The 23,426-nt window shown below is 42.2% G+C and overlaps 1 protein-coding gene across 3 annotated transcripts in view; it reads right to left on the minus strand.

Annotated features, from left to right (window-relative positions):
• Window positions 1-23,426, minus strand: part of USP13 (ubiquitin specific peptidase 13) — an 86,719-nt gene that overhangs the window by 28,415 nt on the left and 34,878 nt on the right. For all 3 annotated transcript variants that reach the window (XM_072996232.2, XM_072996231.2, XM_072996230.2), the window contains exons 4-8: window positions 18,868-18,989; window positions 14,027-14,169; window positions 12,272-12,456; window positions 2,100-2,194; window positions 56-243 (exon numbers count right to left, since the gene is read on the minus strand). In XM_072996232.2, coding sequence (XP_072852333.2) covers window positions 56-243; window positions 2,100-2,194; window positions 12,272-12,456; window positions 14,027-14,169; window positions 18,868-18,989 — 733 coding nt within the window. The remainder of the gene's footprint in view (window positions 1-55; window positions 244-2,099; window positions 2,195-12,271; window positions 12,457-14,026; window positions 14,170-18,867; window positions 18,990-23,426) is intronic.

Consider the following 23,426-nt stretch of genomic DNA (forward strand, 5'->3'; position numbering starts at 1 on the left):
GCAAAGACTTGTCAGCGGCTCAGCTGTTAGACAAAACATCCCTGGGACAACTTACGCTCTCTGAAATTCAGGGATGCTGAAAATGGCCTGTAGAACACTGTTGATATAGCAGCTGTTGCCCAGGTTTTTCATGCCAGTGTATCCTGGTCCATACATTGGCTTCAGCTTCATACCAGATTCCTGAATCACTTCCCATTCGGAGACACGAGGTTTAATGTCATTATCTTTCAGGCCGTTCTCTATCTGGATGGAAGAGACATTTTGGAATAGCAGCAGCAACAGCTTGCAGAAGAATAGTTCAAGAACTTAAAAAGAAAGGGCATTTAAAATGAAACGGTAATCTTGTCATGAATGGAATGGTATCATCCATAACAAAAACAGCTTGCTTTCTACTTGCCAAAGACTAAATTGGATTATGTCTCCCCCTGCTGAACTATTCAAGCAATGTATTCGCGAAGGCTTTCATGGCCAGGATCTAATAGTTGTTGTGGGTTTTTCGGGTTCTTTGGCTGTGTTCTGAGGGTTGTTCTTCCTAACGTTTTGCCAGAGCACAGAGTGCTGTCCTCTGAAGATGCCAGCCACAGAGACTGGTCAAATGTGAGGAAGAACAACCCTCAGAACACGGCCAAAGAGCCCGAAAAAGCCACAACAACCATTATTCAAGCAATGCTAATCAAGAGCATAATTACACTTTATTACTGTAGCACAGAGAGTCACTACTGTCTCCAAAAAGAGGTCCCAGTTTCTTTATAGAACTTTCACATCAAGTCTGTGGTAAAGATGGTATATGGAACCACATCTTCCCTCTGAAAGAAGACTAGGAGACTGAGCCATGAATTGGGAAATTCCTTGTTCAGATCTCAGACCTCTCCTATTCATTAGGTGTTAAATAACCCACCTAATGGCTATCATGACTAAAAGAAGCATATAAAGCACTTTGGACACTGGGAGTACCTCATATTAATTTATTAGTACTAGATTCCGGATAAAAGAAGGAATGGATTATAGTGGTACCTCGACTTACGAATTTAATCCATATTGGAACGGCGTTCATACATTGAAAAGTTCGTAAGTCGAGGCAAACGTTTCCATAGGAATGCACTGAAAACCATTTAATGATCTGTTCAGGCTGTTTTTTGTTTGTATGTCAAGGTGCTGTTCATAGGTAGAAGCATTAGTTCCCATAGGAACTAATGCAAAGCCAGTTAATCTGTACTCTGCCACTAGGAGGTGAGTTTATTTTATTTTTTCTTCTTTTGACCTAAGGTGAACTTAGGTCAATAAAAGGGCAGGAAAGTTTTTTTTTCTTTTTTCTTTCTTTTTTTTTGTTCGTAAGTCAGGGCTCCATTCGCAAGTTGAAGCAACTTTTTGCGAATGGAGCCGTTTGTAACTCGAATCGTTCGCAAGTGGAGACGTTCATAAGTTGAGGTGCCACTGTATTGTATATAGTAACACAGCTGCAAATTCTCCACCGGTTTACAATTCATATTGTAACCTTGATACATATTGAAACTTCTCTCTCCATTAAGCAGATAGAAGTATAGGTGTACACACACGCGTACACACACACACAAATGTGGAGACACATTAAGTGTGCGCGCATCTGTGTGTACATATATATCTATCTGCCTACATGGTACAGTATTAATATTTGCCATGTAGTCTCACTCTTGTGTCTGAGGAAGTGGACTTATCCATGAAAGCTCACATTAAAATATAGCAGTTAGTCTTTAAGGCGCCACATTTTTGTCTTCTTTGTTCCTTACTTTTCTTTTGTTTTCTCCAACATTTCTCTTTATTTCATAGTTCCTCCATATATACTGGGCTGGTTGTGCTCTGTGCATGAGGTAAAGCTAGTCCAAATGCACATATATTATGCACCATTAGAGCTTCACTGAAACCACTCCACTGCTGTTTTTTTTAGATTATTCAGTGTCAATTAGTAGAACATAGTCTGCAAAGTCGATTACATATATTTAAAGTAAATAAGCTTGGGTAAATACCCCCAAGACGACTAGAAAAATGATTCTTCCATTGGCATACATTTTTTGTACTTTCTGTGTTGAGGAGAGATTCCACGTAAAAGGCAATTCACTTACTACATGCATTTGAAGCATATCGATTCCAAAATGTGCTAAATGTTTCGCTATATGGGGATCCAAAACCGCCTCCTCTTCATCAAAGGAATAAACATCTGCAAACATAAGAATAGAGGAGGCAGTTCACTGGTGTTCTGCATCAATACTATTTAATGATAAAATAATCTGAAACTTTGCCACCTACAGAACAGATTGAGCTACAACAATTTGGCTGCACATGAGCAGTAGAGTAGTAGGTAAATATAGTGATTCAGTACAATTTGTTCACTAAATCCTACAGATTACAACGTTATTGTTGGCAACCAGGAAATACATATCCTTCAGATATTAAAAGAGAAGAAGAAGCAGCCACCTTTACGTGACAACCCTTCATTTTCAAAATAATTTTCATACCACTGTTCACTGTCACTGTTTGGTTTTTTTCTTTTAAAATGGTTAAGCAAACCTGAGCAATATAAATGCACTTCCTATTTTGTTCAAAAATGCCATATACTAAATGTTATTGCAGCACTGTGGGATGAATAGAAAAGCCGGTCCAGTGCTGATGACATTCCCAATGTTGTCCCCATCTTCAAAAAAGAGGAACCTAGGAACTATAGGCCAATCAGTCTGACATCAATCCCAGGCAAAATTCTGGAACAGATCATAAAGTGATCATTGTGCAAGCACCTAGAAAACAATGCAGTAATAACTAGAAGCCAACATGGATTTGTTAAGAACAAATCCTGCCAGATCTCGGTTTTTGATCGGGTAACCTCCCTGATAGACAGAGGGCATGACGTAGATGTAGTATATCTTGACATTAGCAAAGCGTCTGACAAAGTGCCCCATGATATCCTGATCAGCAAGCTAACTAGGTGTGGGCTGGATAGATCAAGTGTCAGGTGGATACACTATTGGCTACAGAATCATACTCAGAGAGTGATGATTAATGGGTCCTTCTCTAACTGGGAGGAGGTCATAAGTGGGGTACCCCAAGGCTCAGTCTTGGGCCCAGTGATCTTCAATATTTTTATTAATGACTTGGATAAGGGAGTGCATGGAATGCTTGTCAAATTTGTAGATGATACCAAATTGGGTGGAATAGCTAATACCCTAGAAGACAGAAACAAAATTCAAAATGACCTTGATAGCATGGAGCACTGGGCCGAAAGCAACAGAATGAAATTCAACAGGGATAAGTGCAAAGTACCAATTGCACAGTTACAAGATGGGGGATACCTGACTCAGCAAAACAATGAGCAAGAAGGATCTTGGAATTGTTGTAAATCACAAGTCAAATACGAGCCAACAGTGTGATGTGGCTACAAAAAAGGCTAATGCTATTTTAGGCTGCATTAACAGAAGCATAGTTTCCAAATCCCGCAAGGTGTTGGTCCCCCTCAATTCAGCACTGGTTAGGCCTCACCTTGAGTCTTGTGTCCAGTTCTGGACACCGCACTTCAAGAAGGATGCTAAAAAATTGGAACAAGTTCAGAGGAGGGCGACAAGGATGATCAGGGGGCTCGAAACCAAGCTTCATGAGGAAAGGCTGAAAAAATTGGGCATGTTTAGCCTTGAGAAAAGAAGACTGAAGATTGATATGAGAGTACTTTTCCAATATTTGAAAGGCTGTCATACAGAGGAGGGGCAAGATCTGTTCTCAATCATCCCAGAGTGAAGGACACACAATAATGAGCTGAAGTTAAAGGAAGCCAGGTATCGGCTGAATATCAGGAAAAACTTCCTAACTGTTAGAGCAGTACGACAGTCGAACCAATTACCTTTGAGAGGTGGTGAGTGCTCCAACACTGGAGGCATTCAAGAAAAACTTGCATAATCACCTGGCAGATATGCTTTGATTGTATTCCTTCCTTGAGTAAGGAGCTGGACTTGATGGCCTTGTAGGCCCCTTCCAACTATTTTATGATTCTATGATTCCCAGAAGTACAGTAAAATAGAGAAATATATTTTACAGTTTGTTGAGACTGTGAATGAATAAGGGATTTTAGCATGGCCAGTTTAGCACTCTGTGGTGAGGAACCACTTGTAAGGAGGCTGGGGAGGTCTTCCTGCACTTCCAATATATTGTACAGTACTGGATTTTTTTTCAACAAGAAAGAAAATTGCTTTTTGTTTATGGTAAACAGCAAGAACTCACTTAATATATGGGTAAGTGATGTGCAACACATGGCCAACAGGCAACATTCTCAAGGACATTTTCACAGCCCCCCAGGCTGTTCCAGGGCCTTACCCCAAGGTCCCCCAAAGAAAATAACTGTTCCTTCTTTTAAAGACCAAAATGTGTTCCCCATTCTTGGAGGCTTCCGGGAACAGTGGGTTTTGTTCCAGAGATATTAGGGTTGTCCAATACATCCTGAGTCTCCTCTAAACTTCTAAACTACAAAAATCAAAATTAGAAATACAGTGGTGCCTTGCATAGGGAGGTTAATCTGTTCCGGATTAACCTTTGCTATAACGAAACATCACTAAACAGAAAGAAAAAAGCCATAGAAACGCATTGAACTTTGTTCAATGCGTTCCTATGGCTTTAAAACTCACCGTTAAGCGATCTTCCTCCATAGCGCCGCCATTTTCGCGCCCTCAGTAAGCGAGGGCAGGGCGCGAAAATGCGGCGCGGACCTTCCGGCGGCCATTTTGGAACCGCCAATCAGCTGTTCTCCCCCACTTCGTTATGCGATATTCGCTAAGCGAATCGCTTAGCGAATATCGCAAAGCGAAAAAACGCCATAGGGGCCATCGCTGAGCAAATGCTCCAGCGATGGCCCAGAGCCCCTCATTAAGCGATTTAATCGCTCAACGGGGCACTCGTTAAGAGAGGCACCACTGTAGTCAACTGGCTGCTTCTTTCCTATAGGAGGAAATCTTTGGCCATTTCTCGCTGAAGTGGAGCCCAAGGCACGTGCTGGGGTGAACCTATTTTCACAATGCCTATCAAAGTTGTTCATTAATGTCCATATGGAACAAGTAGCTTAACAAGCTACCATTTAACCCTCTCATATAAAAGACAGTGAGGAAAATTCATAACTTGATACAGTGGTGCCCCGTATAGCGAGGTTAATCCGTTCCGGATTAACCTTTGCTATATGAAATCTTCGCTAAGCGGGAAGTAAAAAGCCATTGGAACGCATTAAACTTCATTTAATGCGTTCCAAATCGGCCCTAAACGTCCCACTTAGAGAAGTTTCCTGGCCCCGGGCAGCCATTTTCGCGCCCTCCCCTCGCTTGCCGAGGGCGCGAAAACGCCGCAGGGGGCCATTTCGGGTCGTTTTGAAGCCGCAAAACAGCTGTTTTGCGGCTTCAAAACGGACCCGAAATGGCCCCGCGCCGCGTTTTCGCGCCCTCCCCTCGCTTGCCGAGGGCGCGAAAACACAGCGCGGGGCCATTTCGGGTCCTCCGGCGCCCCAATCGTCGCAAAGCGAGGTGCGCCGATTGGGTGCTCCGTATAGCGATCCCGAAAAACGGGATCGCTATACGGATTCGTCGTTATACGGTGCGTTCGCTAAGCGAGGCACCACTGTAATTGGTTTTGGAATATTACCTGTACTTGTGATTTAATTTTATCCCTCTGTTTAAATAATACTGATATGTGTCTCCTAGGGATAACCACCTGAAAAACATTAATCTCATAACAGGTAGAAAACAACTAATAAAGATTCTCACTTGTTTCATTTAGTAATATGAAAATGACTTTACAGGCAAAGACATCATGAAAACTGCCACATTGACTTAGCATTCTTACAGGCAACTATTTATTATTGCTAATGAATTTTGTGAAAGAATTGCTTGTTTTTTAAAGAAATGTGCCATCAGGACACCTCCAATTTATGGCAACCCTATGAATGAATGATCTCTAAAACATTCTATCTTCAACACCCCTGTTCAGGGGTGTTCCATCCTCAACATCCCTGTAAACTCAAGTCTGTCACTTCTTTAATGTACACACTCCAAATTGTGTCAGTGTGGTGTAGTGGAGAAAGTGATGAATTATGTCTTAGGACAACTGAATTCAAAACCACACTAAATAATGAAACAATGAGATATCCATGAAAAAGTGGTCAACACTTATAAGATTTCTCAGTCCTGCATGAACAAAAAGATGAGATTTTTTTTCATCAGTTGTAGCACTAACAGCAACAAAAGTTTTCTGCCAAACAGTTATACTGCCCATAAGAAAATGGTGCAAAAATGCAAGGTTTTTGTGCAAAAGACACTTCTTTGTAATTTTTACCAAAAAAGTCCAAAATGTAAAAAATGCAGAAAAACTCTTATAACTTTTCCTGTTTATGTGTTCTGTGCCATCAAGTCGAAACTGACTATTTATAGAGACCCTAGTAGGGCTTTCAAATGAGTGATTTTACCAGTTCCATTCCCGCTGTGAGTTTCCATGGCTGAGCGAGGATTCAATAGTCTCTTACTCTCTCCACTACACTACCCTCGGAATCCCATAATCTTGCCTAGTGGGAAGAAAATGTCTGGTATGTTTTGTTCTCACCTGCCAGAAAAAAAATAAGGAAAGAGTTCCTTATTTAGCAGGCAATCCTATAAGCTCTGTAATGGTTTTCTAGTGGCCATAAAATTAGGAGAAACTTCCCATATCGATGAGAATAGAAAAATGTAGAAAGCGTGTTCCTTGACAAAGAGGGAGACAGCACGATCAGAGTGTAGTTGTAGTAGGGATTCTTCACCTGCAGAGGGAAGAAGCCTGATGGGATGGGCAGGGAGAAGGGACTTGCTGCCTCATCGACCCCAAAGTCCTGTGCATTTCCATTTTCCTGGCACCTGCCTTGCAGAATTAGGGAAAGATGGGTCCACTCTTGGATGGCCCTGTCAATCAGGTTTGATTTCCCAAAGATCTAAATGGAAACATCTCAGGACCTAACTTTATCTTTTATAATTCAGAGATACAGAGGAAGAAAACCTACAATTAACTGGGAGATTAGATCTAGCCTCTAGATCTTCTGCATGCAGTTAGCATTGTTGTTGTCTTGTAAGTCTTACTTGGCTGAACAGCAAAATATAAAGCTTTAATATTCTTAAAACATTTGAGTAGAACAACAGCTGGAGCAGCAGCAGCAACAGGCTGTTCTGTCTCAAGGGAAGAGGGTACCGTTGTTGTTTTCTAGGTACAGTGGTGCCCCGCATTGCGACGTGCAGCAAAAATCGCTGCAAAGCGATTTCGTCGCTATGCGAAAATAAAAAGCCCATAGGAATGCATTAAAACCCGTTTAATGCGTTCCATGGGCAAAAAACTAACCTTTAAGCGAAAATCCTCCACACGGCGGCCGGTAAGCGAGGAATCCGGGCAAAAACACAGCGGGTGGCCGTTTTTTTTAACCCGGTGGCCATTTTGGAACCGCCAATCAGCTGTTGAAAAATCATCGCTATGCGAAAATTGGTAAGCGAAACAGCTTACCAATCATCGCAAAGTGATATTTTCCAATTAAAAACATCGCAATGCGATCACAAAAACGATCGGAAAAAGTCATCGCTATGCGGATTCATCGTTAAACGAAGCACTTGTTAAGCGAGGCACCACTGTATAATGTACTCAGAAGTGCTTTACCAGTATCTTCTGCTGGGGGAGAGCTGGAACCATGTAGCTTGCCTTAGGCCACACAAGCTGGTTCTTCTCTGGCGAGACACAGTAGGGAAGCAAACGTCTATTACGTCTACAGCCATGTAGTCTAACCCAGCTAGCTGGGTTCTGTACACCCTCTAAGTTTTACACATGAAGCTTTGCGCATTGCAAAATCAGCCATAGTGTCTCCCTGGGTCAATATCTGGAACGCCAATGCTTCAACACAGCAGGCTTGAGCCTGAAATACAGCAATTCCAGTGGCCAAATACATCAGATTTCTTAGAAAGTTTTACACTCTTTTTTTTTTTAAAGGTATTTTGCTTGATGACGGAAACACTGCTTTAAATCCAGCTCCTCAAAACCCACCAAAGCCAGTATCTGATCCCTAACCATCCGCCAAAGATGACCTTGTGGACATTTATGGACACATAGCATGCCCTCCTGTTGGCATGCCATGTTCACAGAGCTTGTTTCCCAGAATGTGTTATTGTTCCTTTGTATAAACATGAGCTCAGAGAACTCTCATGCTTTCCCAGTTAAATCACAATCTAGCTTGACACCTGGAAAAAGTGCTTGTGTTCCTTTGAGTGGCCTTAATTGGCCTTTTCTCCTTTTATCAGCAATGGAATACTAACTGGAGAGAAAATCAACATATACTCGCATGATTTTTTAAAAAAAAACACAAGGAGAGCCTAGTAACACTCAGACCATGAGTACAAAAACATGCTGACTTAGAAGCCATTACTCTCTTCTGCAATTCAGTTCAGGCCAATCGGTAGCTGCTGCATTTTGTCTCAGCAGAGTTAAATGCGTATCTAGGCTCATGCACAAAGCTCCACTGGGTGATCCTGGGCTCGCTGGCCTCTTTCATATTAACAGGGGTTGTTGTCAGCAGCCAATCAACATTGGTGAGAAGTAAATTTTGAGTTGTAGAAGGGCCTCGACTAGCTGGAAACCACTAAAGAATGTTCTTCACCTCAGTCCCTCCTTTTAGTGCAGCTGTGTGCTGCTGAGCTCCAGGGTGACCTCCATCTTGATTGTGCTGTCCACCTGGGCTTGAAGATCCTTTCTCTCTTTTTTCTGCATTTTTTGAGGGATTTCCCTTCTCCCTCAATTTTTTATAATTATGTTTGTCGATTTCCCCCCTTCCTCTCTTGCATTATTTTTGCTGCCACCTGCTCCCCACTGGTGTGGGCTCGAGGAAGAGAATAAATGACATCAGTGGTGAGGAGAGGGGGGGAGAAATATCCCCATATTCTGGTTGTTTCAATGAAACATTGACTATGTTTTCCCCCTTTTTATCTGGTTCCTTGGTTTTCTTGGTTTCTGAAACAGAGCATTGTGTTTTTATTTTGCCTTTTTCCCCCTTGTGGGGGGGAATGTTTTCCCTGTTAGACTGATTTAAGTTTTGCTACCTGCCTGAAATTTACTGTGGGTTGCCTGCCCTGCCCCTGATTTTGGAAGTTAATTGGGGCTTTTGATTCTCTATTGCCTGCCTTGTTCCTGCTTTTTTAGGACTTTGTAGGGCTTAATTTAAAAGGGACGTGGTGGTGCAGTGCGTTAAACCGCAGCAGCCTCTGTGCTGTAAGGTCTGTAGATCTTCAGCTGTAAGATCGAATCCACGCGATGGAGTGAGCACCTGTCGCTTGTCCCAGCTCCCGCCAACCTAGCAGTTCGAAAGCATGCAAATGCCAGTAGATAAATAGGGACCACCTCGGTGGGAAGGTAACAGCGTTCCATGTCTAAGTCGCACTGGCCATGTGACTGCGGAAGATTGTCTTCGGACAAACGCTGGCTCTATGGCTTGGAAACAGGGATGAGCACCGCTCCCTAGAGTCGAACACAACTGGACAAATTGTCAAGGGGAACCTTTACCTTTACCTAGGACTTCATTTGGTCTAGCGCCAGAAACATGAATGGGGAAACATGAACTGAACAGCCTAAAAGAGCCAGTCCTTTCCATGTTTAACGAAATAATCACTAAAGAAGTTATAGGAAAATGGATGAAACACTCCCCCAAAAGAACCCTTTCTAAACGAAAAAGGAAATGTTTAAAGATTTTTTTAAAATTACTCCCAGTAACAGCATTTTGAAATGGATTTTATACAGTCCATGGACCACTGCTACACATTTTGGAGGAGGAGCAAATATAGGAAGATCCACTGTTCCTCCCTCACCTAATTCTAAGTTGGTTGTTCACAACAATGACTAATATTTGTAAAAATAGCCTAGGATATTCAAAATGCTAAAGGGATCATCATTATAAAATCCCCTCATAAAACTCTGTACACAGTACAATATATTGCCCTAGTTTGTCTAAAATATTATACAGGTGACTTCAAGATGTAGACTTTGGGTTTTTGTCTGGCCAAACACAATCTCCAGAACTGCATGCTTAATGTGCATTGCTAAGGCTACCTAAGCATCAATAGCATCCTTTCCTCTAATAAATTTTATCCCTGTGTCTTCAGCAAACAGCCATTAACAATGACAGCGGCCACTATGCCCTTTCAATTGCAGCCAGAAGTTCCTATGATTTATTTGCTTCCTGACACAGCATTAAATTCTATGGTAAAAGCATGAAAGATAGACAGACGAACCTTTGAGAGCTGCCAGCTGAGCCACAAGGCCCCTGGGAGCTGCGTGAGGAACGCTCCTGAGCTAAAGGGTCTACAAAGCCTTTTGTTCTAAATTTGCAGCACTGGGAGGGGAGTGGTATGTGAAGCAAAGCGCCAGACCTGTTTCGGTCCAGCGATCCTCCCAAGCAGAATGTGTTGGCAGGACAGATATACATCCCCACTTTTTTTATTGCTACATTTGCAATAAAATGGTGCAGGCATATGAATGAAAATCCTGTCACTTTTACATCAGTGCCTCCCCATGCTGCACCCGGTCCAACGTATTCTTGCTTATTTGGTGTATGTGGTAGACAACGTCCAGGATTCCAGGTCCTGTGATATGGCCCCTTCAGATTTCAGAGTCTACTCTCCCATTCCAAAATCTTTTTTCTTTCTTTCTTTCTTTGAAAAGGCCCCACACACTGTCTAATAAAGGGAATCTTGCCTCACTGGGCATTGTTTCACTGGCCACTGTTGACTATGTCAATTTTTTTTAAATTACAGAATAAACATAGTCCTAGGGAGAAGATACGTGAAAACCTCTGTATGCTGGAAAAAAAAATACTATGGAGGTCATAAGGAAATAAGAAAAAATAGCCCCATGAGAAACCTTGGACTATGATAAACAAAACCTTATCCACGTAAGTTAAGGAATAACATTGTGATATTGAAGTGATAGAAGTGAAGTGAGGGAACACATTAAAAGCATGATTATACAACTGAGATTCAAGAACAGCTATCTCATGCTTTTCATCCTGAAAAGACCATCTTTGTCCATATAAATAAATATTTTCTGGGTCTGTCAGCCACATACACTTGGTAAGACATTGACAGATCCCTAACTAACTGAGGGCTAATTTTCACTGGGATGGCAAACATGGGGGTGGGGAGAGGATGAATAGCTTTTGATAGAAAATGTTCCAGAAAAGATATTCCCAGATATAAAACAGCAGTGGTCAGGGAGAAGGCTGGGCTAGCACCCTTACCATTGTCTCATCAACTTCTTAGGCACAGGATTATTACTTCTGGCTAAGTCAAAGGGCTCTCAATTACATGAAATGCCTACCTATTGTCTGAAATAGCACAGCCTGCACAAAATGTAGCCATCCAAGTGAGAACAAGCGCCATGCTGATGACTCTGAACTAACAACCTTCCTGATGCCCTAGGACTATTAGTCCTGAAACACAGAATCTCAGCTTTTGTTAAGGATTGGGCCCTCTAGATTCATTTTCAGCTCAGTTTTATCCCCCTGACTTTCACACTAGTGCCCTTCAAGAAAAATACAAAAATACTGTACATTACTCTCCTTCCGTTCCTCTTCTACTGAAATTTGGATGTTACCATAGCTATCTTGGCGTTGGACATCCTGTCCCCTCATTGTTTGTATTTGTTTATTCTGAATTTATCTAAATTTATTTGTTTGGCCTATTCCATAGGCTGCTGTATGCATCCTGCCCATACAATGGCTATATTGTCTCCTTTCTGTTTTGTAGTTAACACATTTTTTTTTACAATTCCGTGCTTTCTACTACTGCTTCATAGTTTCCCTGAACTTATCCTTGAAAAGGAAGAGACAAGTCCGATAACATGAACTGCTGGATGGCTCAGTAATTTAAGTCTCTAACTGTGGAGCCAGAGGTTGGGAGTTCAATTCCCCGCTGTGCCTTCTTGACAGGGGCTGGACTGGATGATCCATAGGGTCCCTTCGAGGTCTGCAGTTCTAAGATGACTATGATTATGATGAGTATGTTTTTCAGTGTGTAATGACCCTTTCTTTCACTAACCTATGCTTTCTGTGAACTTGCAAGGACTGAACTTTTGGCTGACTCAAAAAGCACTAGCTTACAAGAAATAAGATATATCTTGAGAAAATGATTCATTTTAACGATCATATCAGAAAAGAAAATAGACTTCTTAAATAAAATGAAAGAAACCATTTTAAAGCTCTGTAATACACACAGCTTTGACCAACCTGCACCATCTGGAGTAATTGTTCCAAGCTTCACAGCTAAAGGATAACCCATCTCTTTGTAGTGTTCCAGTGCGTGTCCGTTGCCCCCGCTGCCATCAAAGAACCATCTTCCACACAATATTGACCCATCAGTAAGGTTCAGCCAAAGATTTTCCCGGAGGTCACATTTTGAGCACTTCCAGCCACTGAAAAACAGAAATTGCCAGAGCTAAGCTGCAAGCTAAACCAGGAGCGGTTTCAGAATCATCACATGGCAAGATTATCAGACAGGATTAGCCCTAGAATTCTCACTAGCAATTTCCAAGGGGATCACCATTTTCTCCTACTGGACCCACCAGTACTCTAAAACTGCTATCCTTCATTATGAAGAGCTATCCAGCATTAATATGAATATCAAAGAACAGTGATGTAAAGTTATAAAAAAAACTGTGAAGCCAAACAGATACTGGCCACAAGGAGCTTACAATCAACACTTTAGGAAGGACAGAAACAAAATAATGTAGGGGAGAGAGATTGGGTAAAAGGGCACAGTAAAATGTGATCAAAAATGTTCTCTCCTGAGTATTGTTTGCAGAATCACCAGTCAAAGCAAGGAACCCTAGCCTGCTAACCATCAAAAATATGGGCTGAAATCCTGTTGCTTAGCATAGTAAGTCACAACTAGAGTAGGTCAATTGAATCAGTGGGGATTTGGTGAGTCAACTCCTCTATAAGATCCTTTGATTCAGTGAGCTTACACTAGTTCAGACTTACTATACTAAGCAACAGGATTTCAGGCTCTGCGTATCAAACAGTATTATGTTAAAAATATATAATGTTCTGCAGTGTTTTTGAGAGCCATTTAATTAGCTTTGATGTAATTTGTATGCAGCAAGCAACAGATTAATGCAGTGCTAATGGTTCTGAGGGAAAGCGAACAGCTGCCAACAGGAGCCTTAATGGTAGTTGCTACACAGACAGAAAGGAAGAAGAGTCACAAATAACATTAGGGGAAAGAGCCTTCCAGTCATTGGTAACGGCTCACAATGACTACTGGTGAGATCTTATGCTTCTCAATCAGGGATGGAGTGCGCGTATCCCTCCAGATGGTTTTGGATACCATGTCCCATAAGCCCCTGCCAGCTTGGCCAACAATGAGGATGGGATTTGTGGTCAAAGAACCTTGGAAAAGCCACCGTTGCACATCTCCAAATGCCACCACAGACCAAAAGAACTGGGTCTCTGTTGTGCTTCCTGACTTGCTCTACCACTGTTTACTGTGTCACAAGGTTGGGTGGGACTAGGGTGTACTAAATGCCTCACTATTTCAGGGAATGGTGATTGCTATCCTGAAAGAGTTGGTAATGGACACTCTTCTGAAGAAGACACCTTGAAACCAGAGGTCTATGAAAACTGTCTAAATTCAAACATTCCTTTTTGGGAGCCAGATGCTTGACATATGACAAGAAAGAACTACACCTAAGTAAGTGCCAAGAACAACCATTTTCATCCCGCTATTTGCATAAGGATTACACTAATTGCAAGAATTAATTTATCCATCAAGGACTATTAGATTTAATGGCTAAACGGAACCTCGATGTTCACAGCAGTGTACCATTCAATGCCAGAGACCAGCACCAGACTTCAGCTGTAGCCTTCAAGCCATGCTGTGCTCTCTTGTGTTTCCTCAACAGAATCAAATTCCCTAACACAGGGCACAGCAAACTGGATTACAAGGATTTTGATTTTATACAGTAAAGATGTTCTTGGCCTCACCTTGGTGGAATCCTGACTCCATTGTCCATCTGCACAAGAATGTTGGCGTGTTTGGAAACTTGTAGCTCCTCTTCCCATGAGTCTGGATCTTGCTTTCTGTATGGCGATTTCGAACTGAGGACGGCATCACAAGCTATTGTAACCTAAAGAATGGGAAAGAAGTCGAAACGAACTTAAAAGGTAAAACCAAGCAAAAGATACCTCTGTCTTATCATGATTGATAACTAAGAGTACCAATAACTCTAAAGGAAATCAACCCTGAGTGCTCACTGGAAGGACAGATCCTGAAGCTGAGGCTCTAGTACTTTGGCCATCTCATGAGAAGAGAAAACTCCCTGGAAAAGACCCTGATGTTGGGAAAGTGTGAGGGCAAGAGGAGAAGGCGACGACAGAGGATGAGATGGTTGGACAGTGTCATTGAAGCTACCAACATGAATTTGACCCAACTCCGGGAGGCAGTGGAAGACAGGAGGGCCTGGCGTGCTCTGGTACATGAGGTCACGAAGAGTCGGACACAACTTAATGACTAAACAACAACAACCAATAATAACAAAAAATACCATTACTTTTATATATCCTTTTTGAATGCCTCTTTCGTTGTTTATTGTATTTTTAAATGGCTCATTAACACAATGAGAAAATTAAATATTAAAAACATAAAATTCAAGCCATTAACAATAAGTAAATAGTAATACTAAGATAAAACCAGCAGCAATTTAGAGCATTTAAGACCCAATCAGAATACAAAATACAAAAGTGTTATGATCCAAAAACACTTTTACAATGTTCTTAAAATACCTGAGAGAATAAAGAAGTGTTCACCTGGTGCCAAAAATATCACAATATAGGCATCCGTGAGCGTCACTGGGAAGGGCATTCCACAGATTGGGAGCCACCACTAAGAAGGCTTTCTCTCTTGCAGCCATTTCACCTCATTTGACAAGGGCATCTGAATTTTGAAAGTGCTCCATGTACATTATTTCAGTAATGCTGATGCCAGCTAATTAATCCTTACAAGAGCAAGTCAAACCAATAAGTAACCCACACTGCAGAATTTGGAGCAGTAGAAGAAGCTAAAAGATAATGGCTGGCGTTTGATGATCTAGTCACTCATGATTTTAGAGTCAGGATTCACAACATACATTTTTAACCATTCTGTTGGGGTTGCTGATTACTGAATAACTTGCAGTAGATCAGCAACCAACTTTCAATGGTTTAGCAACAATGACCAGATCTGTTCCCGCCCTCCCCAGTTATAACATTAAGAAAAATGCTGGAGAAACTAGACGCCGACTCTGTAAAAAGGCAGAGAGCTCACTTCTGGTAATGAAGACAAATTACTGAGCTCAACTCAGCATGTGGTCCTCAGTTTTTTAATTTCAAGCCTATATCTGCTATCCTGAGCCATTGAGCAAACACTTGCAAACATCCAGCTGGTGGATCTTAAGATATCTAGTAAAAAATAAAAACCCACAGAAGATCCTGCAGGTTTGAATCTGATCACTCCACGTTACATCATACCAGCTCCAACATCTATAATTATCAGCAAGGTAGTTACAGAGGCTATCCAGCATCTCCTAACAAAGGATCTCAACGGTTGGCCCACAGTTAATGGACTTCTGCAATAGGCTGAATGGCTTTTGGAAAAGAAAAAAAAAAAAGATCTTTTGCTCTGGATTGCCATTTTGCCAGCAAGGAATAAACTGTTAGGAAGAGTTCAAGTATCAAACAGTCTGAGACAAAATTAGAGGGCATCCCACCTGAAATTTTGGATGAGGAGGAACCTTCCCTGCTCAATCCATAAGCTATCTCCGATTTAGACCAAATGGTGGGGGGAATCCTGTCATCCTCCAGGTGTTTGATACTCTCAGATATCCCACCCAGCATGACCAAAGGAAAAAGATTGTAGAGGTCATAATGTTCTCCCATCTTCAAGTTTTCAGATCCACTACTACCTTTTTTGGCCATTCGCTCAGTCCAGTTCCTTTAAATGGCCTCTCTCTCGTAAAAAACTGGACAAGAAGGCAGTAGTTAACATTCAAATGGCAACCCACATGTCACTAGGGGCATGTCTCGCCACTTGGGTCCATTTTTTTTCAGAGAAACAGCGTGTGCTGTTTTGTCAAAGAAAGAAAAAAATGAGACCCAAACTTCCTTAATTGATGGATGTATCTTAAAAAAGATGTATCTCTGAACAAAAATGAGTATGTTTTTAAATACACATGCATTTCTATTTGGATAGAAGGAAGATTTTCTGATACAGGCCCAAGAAGCCAGAACAAATTTACCAGTAGACTACAAAGAAACTTGACAAGATTGAGCTTGACAAAATCACCCGTTCTTCACCCATTCCCCAGCTGTAGCAGGCTGAGCTTTTTCCTGCCATCCTAAAATATGGCAACTTTTTGACTGAACACTGCCTGGAGTTTGGCCCTTTCTGCTCTCCATATGTTCTGAAAACTGTTTCTCTTACTCAGATTGCTAAGAACTGAAGATGTTAGAAATGAAAAAAACAACATTATTCATCATTCAGGCTATTTTTCTTCACAGAAATACAGAACTGAACAGCACTAAGAGATCCCAGGGCCACCTAATTCAACCTCCTGGCAATGCAGGAAATTCACAGTGAAAGCAACCATGGAAAACAGCCACATTCTATTTCCAAACCTCTAACAAACAAGATGTCCCTGGCAAGGCAGGCCATTCTACTCCCTGAACCATTTTATCATCAGAATATTCTTCCTAAAGTTTAAAGCCCCTTCACGGATTGCTGCCTTGTCATGGCGAAGGGGCTTGAGTAATTCAGAGAAGCTATGGGCTATGCCATGCAGGGACACCCAAGACAGACAGGTCATAGTGGAAAGTTCGAACTAAATGCGATCCACCTGGAGCAGGAACTGGCAAGCCTCTCCAGGTTCTTTGCCAAGAAGACTCCATGGATAGAAACAAAAGGCTAAAAGATATGATGCTGGAAGATGGGCCCCTCAGGTTGGAAGGCGTCCAACATGTTACTGAGGAAGAGCGGAGGACAAGGACAAGTAGCTCTAGAGCTAATTAAGTGGTTGGGCCAAAGCCGAAGGGACGCTCAGCTGTGGACGAGTCTGGAAGTGAAAGGTAAGTCCGATGCTGCAAAGAAAAATACTGCATAGGAACATGGAATGTAAGATCTACAAACCTTGGCAAGCTGGATGTGGTCAAACAGGAGATGGCAAGAATAAACATTGACATCCTGGGTGTCAGTGAACTAAAATGGATGGGAATGGGTGAATTCAATTCAGACAATTATCATATCTACTATTGTAGGCAAGAATCCCGTAGAAGAAATGGAGTAGCCCTGATAGTCAACAAAAGAGTGGGAAAAGCTGTACAGTGGAAGACAAGAGGGCCTGGTGTGCTTTGGTCCATGGGATCACGAAGAGTTGGACACAACTAAACAACTAAACAACAACAAAAGTTTAATCAAAATCCCTTCTTGTAATTTGAATCCACTGGTTTGGCTCCCATGTTCTGGAGCAGCAGAAAACAAAGTTACTTGATTTTATTCATGACAGATCTTCAATATCTGAAGAATGTCGTCATATTATATCTAAAACCTCTCCAGGCTAAACATCCACCAACCATCCCTTTACCATTCCTGTCATCTCCTTTGGACATGATCCAGCAGCACAGGAGCAACCTCATCCTAAAGCAGGGAAAGAATTCCCAAACATGTGGAAACACCTACAAGGAGAGGGGGAAAGACAGAAGAGGAAAGCAAAGCAAAGCCAATTGTGCTGCTTATTAACTACGCCACAGCACTTAAAGCACTCTCTGGACAGTTTACAATTTAATTGTGTAAGCTACACATTGCCCTTGCCCCAGCAAGCTCAGTATTCAATTTATCAAACTCTGAAGGATGGAAGACTGAGTGAACCTCAAGCTGGATATCTGGGACTGGCCCTGGGTCATGAGCACAGTTTTGGCTGCAGCAGTGAAGTTTAACCACTGCATCACAAGTCTCCTCAAGAGGAAGAGGGTAGTGGTTCCCCCCCATCATGAATCACTGCTTGTCCTAGTCCACATCATGGCTGTTCAGCTACTGAGACAATGGCTGGCTTCAGTAGTCCTCAGTTCCAAAGAACTCGGGGGGGGGAGGAGAGTTGGAGTGGGAAAGCCTACTTGTTCCTGAGTAGCATGAAGCCAGGCATTGTCCGAATGGCCAGCAGAGAAGCTGCTGAACTATGGAGCAGTACAGGCAGTAATTTAATTAATATGAGGCACTGGCTGTGGTGGAAGTGGGCCAAGTGGCGGTGAGTAGATAACAATGGCACTCAGCCTGTCACTTCCCTCCATGATGACCAAACTCTTGAGAAGCACTCTTTGGGTACTGCTCCTCTATAAATCCACCCAACACCAACTTCATTAAGCCTACATTTTACCAGCTTGTCCTCTTGCATATCTTACATTCTTCTTCAGTTTATATTTATTTGTCACAAGTTAAAGCCATTGGATTTAGCTAAAAAGCAAAATAATCAGTGAAATCAAAGCTTAAGGAGAGGCTTCCTGGTCTAAGTCAACACATAAAACACAGGATTTTCAATGACAGCTCACAGTTTCTCATAATTTCTACAATGATTTTATGCACCAAGGATGGCTCCTTTATCATACAGATATCGTTGAGCGAATCCTGTGTGCATTAATCGCTAACAACACATCTAAATCCAGTGTTTCCGTGGATATGCTGAAAAGACAACATCTTGTGAATCTGACATCCAAAGTACAGCCAAGCAACACAATTTGTTTCTTTAAATACACTTCCCCTCATTCAGAAAGTCCATTTTTTGTGACACCTACTCACTTACCAGTGCTGGTAACTCTTCTATATTGGGCAAGGGAATTTCATAGTGATCTGGAAATATGACAAGTTTAGCTTCATCCTCATATTCATAATCATCATTGTTTAGATCACCATTGGATTCTATATCTGCAAGAGAGAGATACGAGAAAGAACATTAAGAAAAGTCAAGGTCCTGGCAACGCTTTCAGAGAGATGGCTGTAAAACCCCTAGAAAATGGTTTGTGAGGATAGATGCCTGAAATCTTGATTCCTACGGAGCCAAACTATTCAGCCATATTAAAAACAGGTACAGAAACTGAATTCTATCTCCTTCAAGATCTGCTAACAGTCAAGATGGCACTTTTTAAAAAATCACACAGGTGAAACAATGTGCATTTTCAAAATCCATCTCACCTGGAGTTGTGTAAATGAAGTAAGAAAATACATGCCCAAAGATTGTTTTCAGCCAACTGCATAATGAAGAGCATCTTCTTGTTTTATCTTTTTATTGTATTTGAATTGTTGTAAGCCGCCCAAAGTTAAATAAATAAATAAATAAATAAATAAATAAATAAATAAATAAATAAATAAATAAATAAATAAATAAATAAATAAGGACTTATCCACAAAAGCTCACATTAAAATATAGCAATTAGTCTTTAACGCACCACAATGTTTTTGTCTTCTTTATTTTTTAATTTTGGTTTTGTTGTTGCCTGTTCTTGTTTAGTCGTTAAGTCGTGTCTAACGCTTCGTGACCCCATGGACCAGAGCACGCCAGGCCCTCCTGTCTTCCACTGCCTCCCAGAGTTGGGAGCCTCAGATTCAGGATCTGTCCTTCCAGTGAGAACTCAGGGTTGATCCCCTTCAGAATGGATAGGTTTGTTCTCCTTGCAGTCCAGGGAACTCTCAAGAGTCTCCTCCAACACCACAATTCAAAAGCATCCATTCTTCAGCGGTCAGCCTTCTTTATGGTCCAGCTCTCACTTCCATACATCGCTACTGGAAAAACCATAGCTTTGACTAACAGAGCTACCTCTTCTAAAAAGGCTAATAAGTGTTATCTGGCATAAGCTTTTGTGAACTACAGCCAGAACCAAAATCTAAAAAATGCTATAGAACTTCTTGCTGGTTTTGCTTCAACAGACTGATGTAGCTACCCTCTTCGGAAAAGAACTGTAGAAGTAAGGTCACTGAAGCTCCATAAAAAATAAAGTACTTAGCAAGATTAGGTTAAAGACTATTTCAAAAGCCTACAAAACCTGGTTCACCAGTTTTTTTCCTAACTCTCTCTCAGTAAAAAGATATGGCAAAAGACTGACCCTTTTATCTTAAGCAAACCGAAGATGGCCTGAGACTGATTTTAATGCACATGTGCACTCTGTCAAACAGGAACCGTAGGCTTTCAAAACAAAAAACCTACTGTATCTTTTGCTTGAGGCAAAAATAGGGCAACTGTGATACTCATCACAAGCAGCAAATCTGTCTTCAAGCTTTCTTTTTAAGATTCTAGCACCAGTCTTGAGTGTACAGAAATGAAAAATTTGTAGCTTTTTCAATGAAGCCTGGCTGCCAACGTATCAAATCCCAGCAAAGACAATGCCACTAAACAGCTACACAAGAAAGTTCAAAGATCACAGGTAACCTTACCTGGAATTTGGAACAACCAACTGCCCTAAGAACAGACACAAAACCCCAGCCCCCCTTTAAGAAAGATCCCCCCAACCCCTTTTGCCCTCTTTTTTTTTTTCTACAATCGCCCAATGAGGTAAGTGAGACTGAAAGAAAAAAAAAATAGACTGGCTCAAGATCATCCAGTACATTTCACAAATCAGTAAGCTTTTCACACAGTACCCTAACCAGTCCTAACTTTGAATGAAAAAGAGAAAGGATCAATAGTTTGAGTGCTAGTACATCTGAGCGCATGGGATATCCTGGACAAAAAAATGCCTCCTCAGTTTGGGGCATGTTGAGGCTCTCTAGTGGGTTTCCCAATCCTCAAAGAGCCAATTCTGAAGGTTCATGAGAGGTTGTTGCAGTGAGATTCCACCATTTCATGAAAAGAAGCTCACTGTTGGATCCTGCCAGATTCCACCTCACAAGCTAACAAAGCATCCATGCAACTGCAACACAAGGAACAGGCTATCCAGTCTTGCCTATGTGTATTTGCAAGCATATAAGTGCAAACACAACCACATCAGACAATGATTTTATGTATCTCAGGTTTAAGTTTGGGAACACGCTGTTGGCAGCTAATTTCCCTTGCAGCATTACAACTTGTCAAGACAATTATTTGTCCTTCCATTCATTTAATAAAAACATAACAGGTGCTGTTAAGAAATGCAATATACTGCTGTAGAAGGCAAGGAATGCAGACAAGCAGTTGTATGGAAATGGACAAAAAGAATAAAATTGCTCAGTGCAGCTCATGAATTTGGGTCAGGCTGGCCCTCATTTCAGTTCCTTCACTTTATTATCTTCCAGAAAAAATTACACTTTGATATGAAACACTCCTTACGTATTGGTGAAACATGGGTATGTTTCATGTGGAAACATATGAAGTTTCACTTACTTCTGTCAATAAATGGATGTTAAACACACTGTGGGCTCCCCTGGTAGGCCTGGTCTACCAGGCTTTCCTGGGCAGTAGACCGGGCCTACCAGGGGAAGCCCTCCCCAGGTTGGCCGGGTCCACCCTGGGAAAGCCTGCATCGGCGGGGGCGGGAGATCTCGAGGAGGCCTCTGGCAACGACGGGTAAACCCTCGGAGGCCTCTGGCAGCGGTGATGGCGCAGCGAGGGACCCCTGGAAGGCTTCAGAAAGGTAAGTTCTATTTATTTTCTTTTCTTTTTGTGTGTGTGTGGGTGGGTGGGTGGGGTGTTCTTGGGCCAGTTACGGATTAAATGGTTTTCAATGCACTCCTATGGGAAATGCATTTTCAACCTACGGATTACAGTGGTGCCTCGCTTAATGGCCGCCCTGTTTAACGATGAATCCGCATAGCGATGAAGATTTTGCGATTGCTTTTGCGATCGCATTGCGATGTTCCCTATGGGGAAAAATCGCTTAACGATTTTCCCCATACGCCCCATTTTCCCCCTGCTGACCAGCGGGGGCTTCAGAAGGATCGTGGGGGAGCCCTCCCCCGCGGTCCTGGCAAAACCCCAGCTGGCATTTTGCCCCAGCTGACCGGCGGGGGCTTCGGAACAACCGCGGGGGAGCCCTCCCCCGTGGTCCTGGCAAAGCCCCAGCCGGCATTTTCCCCAGCTGACCAGAGGGGGCTTCAGAACAACCGTGGAGGAAAATGCCGGCTGGGGCTTTGCCAGGACCGCGGCTCCCCCGCATTTTTGCACAGCTGATCAGCGGTTCCAAAATGGCCACCTGCTGTGTTGCCTCGCTTTAGAGGCACCGAAAATGGCCACCCCTATGGAGGATTTTCGCATAAGGTGAGTTTTTAAGCCCATAGGAACGCATTAAACGAGTTTTAATGCATTCCTATGGGCTTTTTTGCCCCGCATAGCGACGAATCCAGATAGCGACGATTCTTCTGAAACGGATTATCGTTGCTATGCAGGGCACCACTGTGATTCCGTAGGTCGAGGGTCCACTGTAAAATAGTGGCATGTTATACAATTCTTTGGAAATTACTATTCTTGTATGACACAGGAAGCTATTTCCAAATCCAGAGAACTTTTTGGCGTGCTTATGCAGCATCGCAAGAATCTCTGTTCCCTTTAGTGGACGTTCCAGCTGCTGTCAGCTAAGCCAAGCACATTAAAAGAGTTTTCGAAAGAGCTAAAATGGAGAGCAGAGTGTACTTCTCTTCTAAGAACCTGGAAGCACACTGAAGTTCAGGCAGAATCACCGTTAAAAATGGTGCCGTCATCAGAAGCAACCAACCAAAGGTCATTTTAAAAAAAAACTACCAGAAAGAAGAATGGAGGACAGCAGGGAAAGCAAAATAAGCAACGGCGTAAGCCCCACGGGGAGGGGGCAGGGAGATCATATAAAAGGAGAGAAGGTAGACAGCAAAGCTGTTATTTTAGGGCTAGGAGTCAGTAGAGTAAACTTCCTTCAGACACCATTTGGTTGGGTTTAACAAACGTCACTCTAGCAACCAAGACGACACACTCTTGGCCACCAGCTGACTGAAAAGAACAGCTGGAGCCCAGGCCACTGGCAGACAAGGGAACTGCTAGCTAGCGTGCTCGGGAGGGAAAGAAAAAGAGGACTGCTTGACTAGACATGCCCAGATCAGATTTTGATGTTACCAAGTGAATGTGCTAATAATAGCAGTATAATTGGATCCTAATATAGGCGCCCAAAGAGAATTTCCCACCATGTTCACAGAAGGAAAATATTCCTTCACACAAACACACAGACCCATTGGCACTTCAGACTCCAAAAGGCAACTTTCTTCGTACCGTAAATATTTATTTACAGATAAGATACACCACCCCTGTAAGTGAACACACTGTGGTGGGTGGCTTTCGATTTAAAACTCCACACACCCCATAAAACAATACAATCAATATGCAAGTTCGATGGTCAAATCTAAAATCAGTACAAGAAAGAAATACAGATA

The sequence above is a fragment of the Pogona vitticeps genome, chromosome 3, assembly GCF_051106095.1.
Source record: "Pogona vitticeps strain Pit_001003342236 chromosome 3, PviZW2.1, whole genome shotgun sequence".
In the NCBI taxonomy this organism is placed as follows: domain Eukaryota; kingdom Metazoa; phylum Chordata; class Lepidosauria; order Squamata; family Agamidae; genus Pogona; species Pogona vitticeps.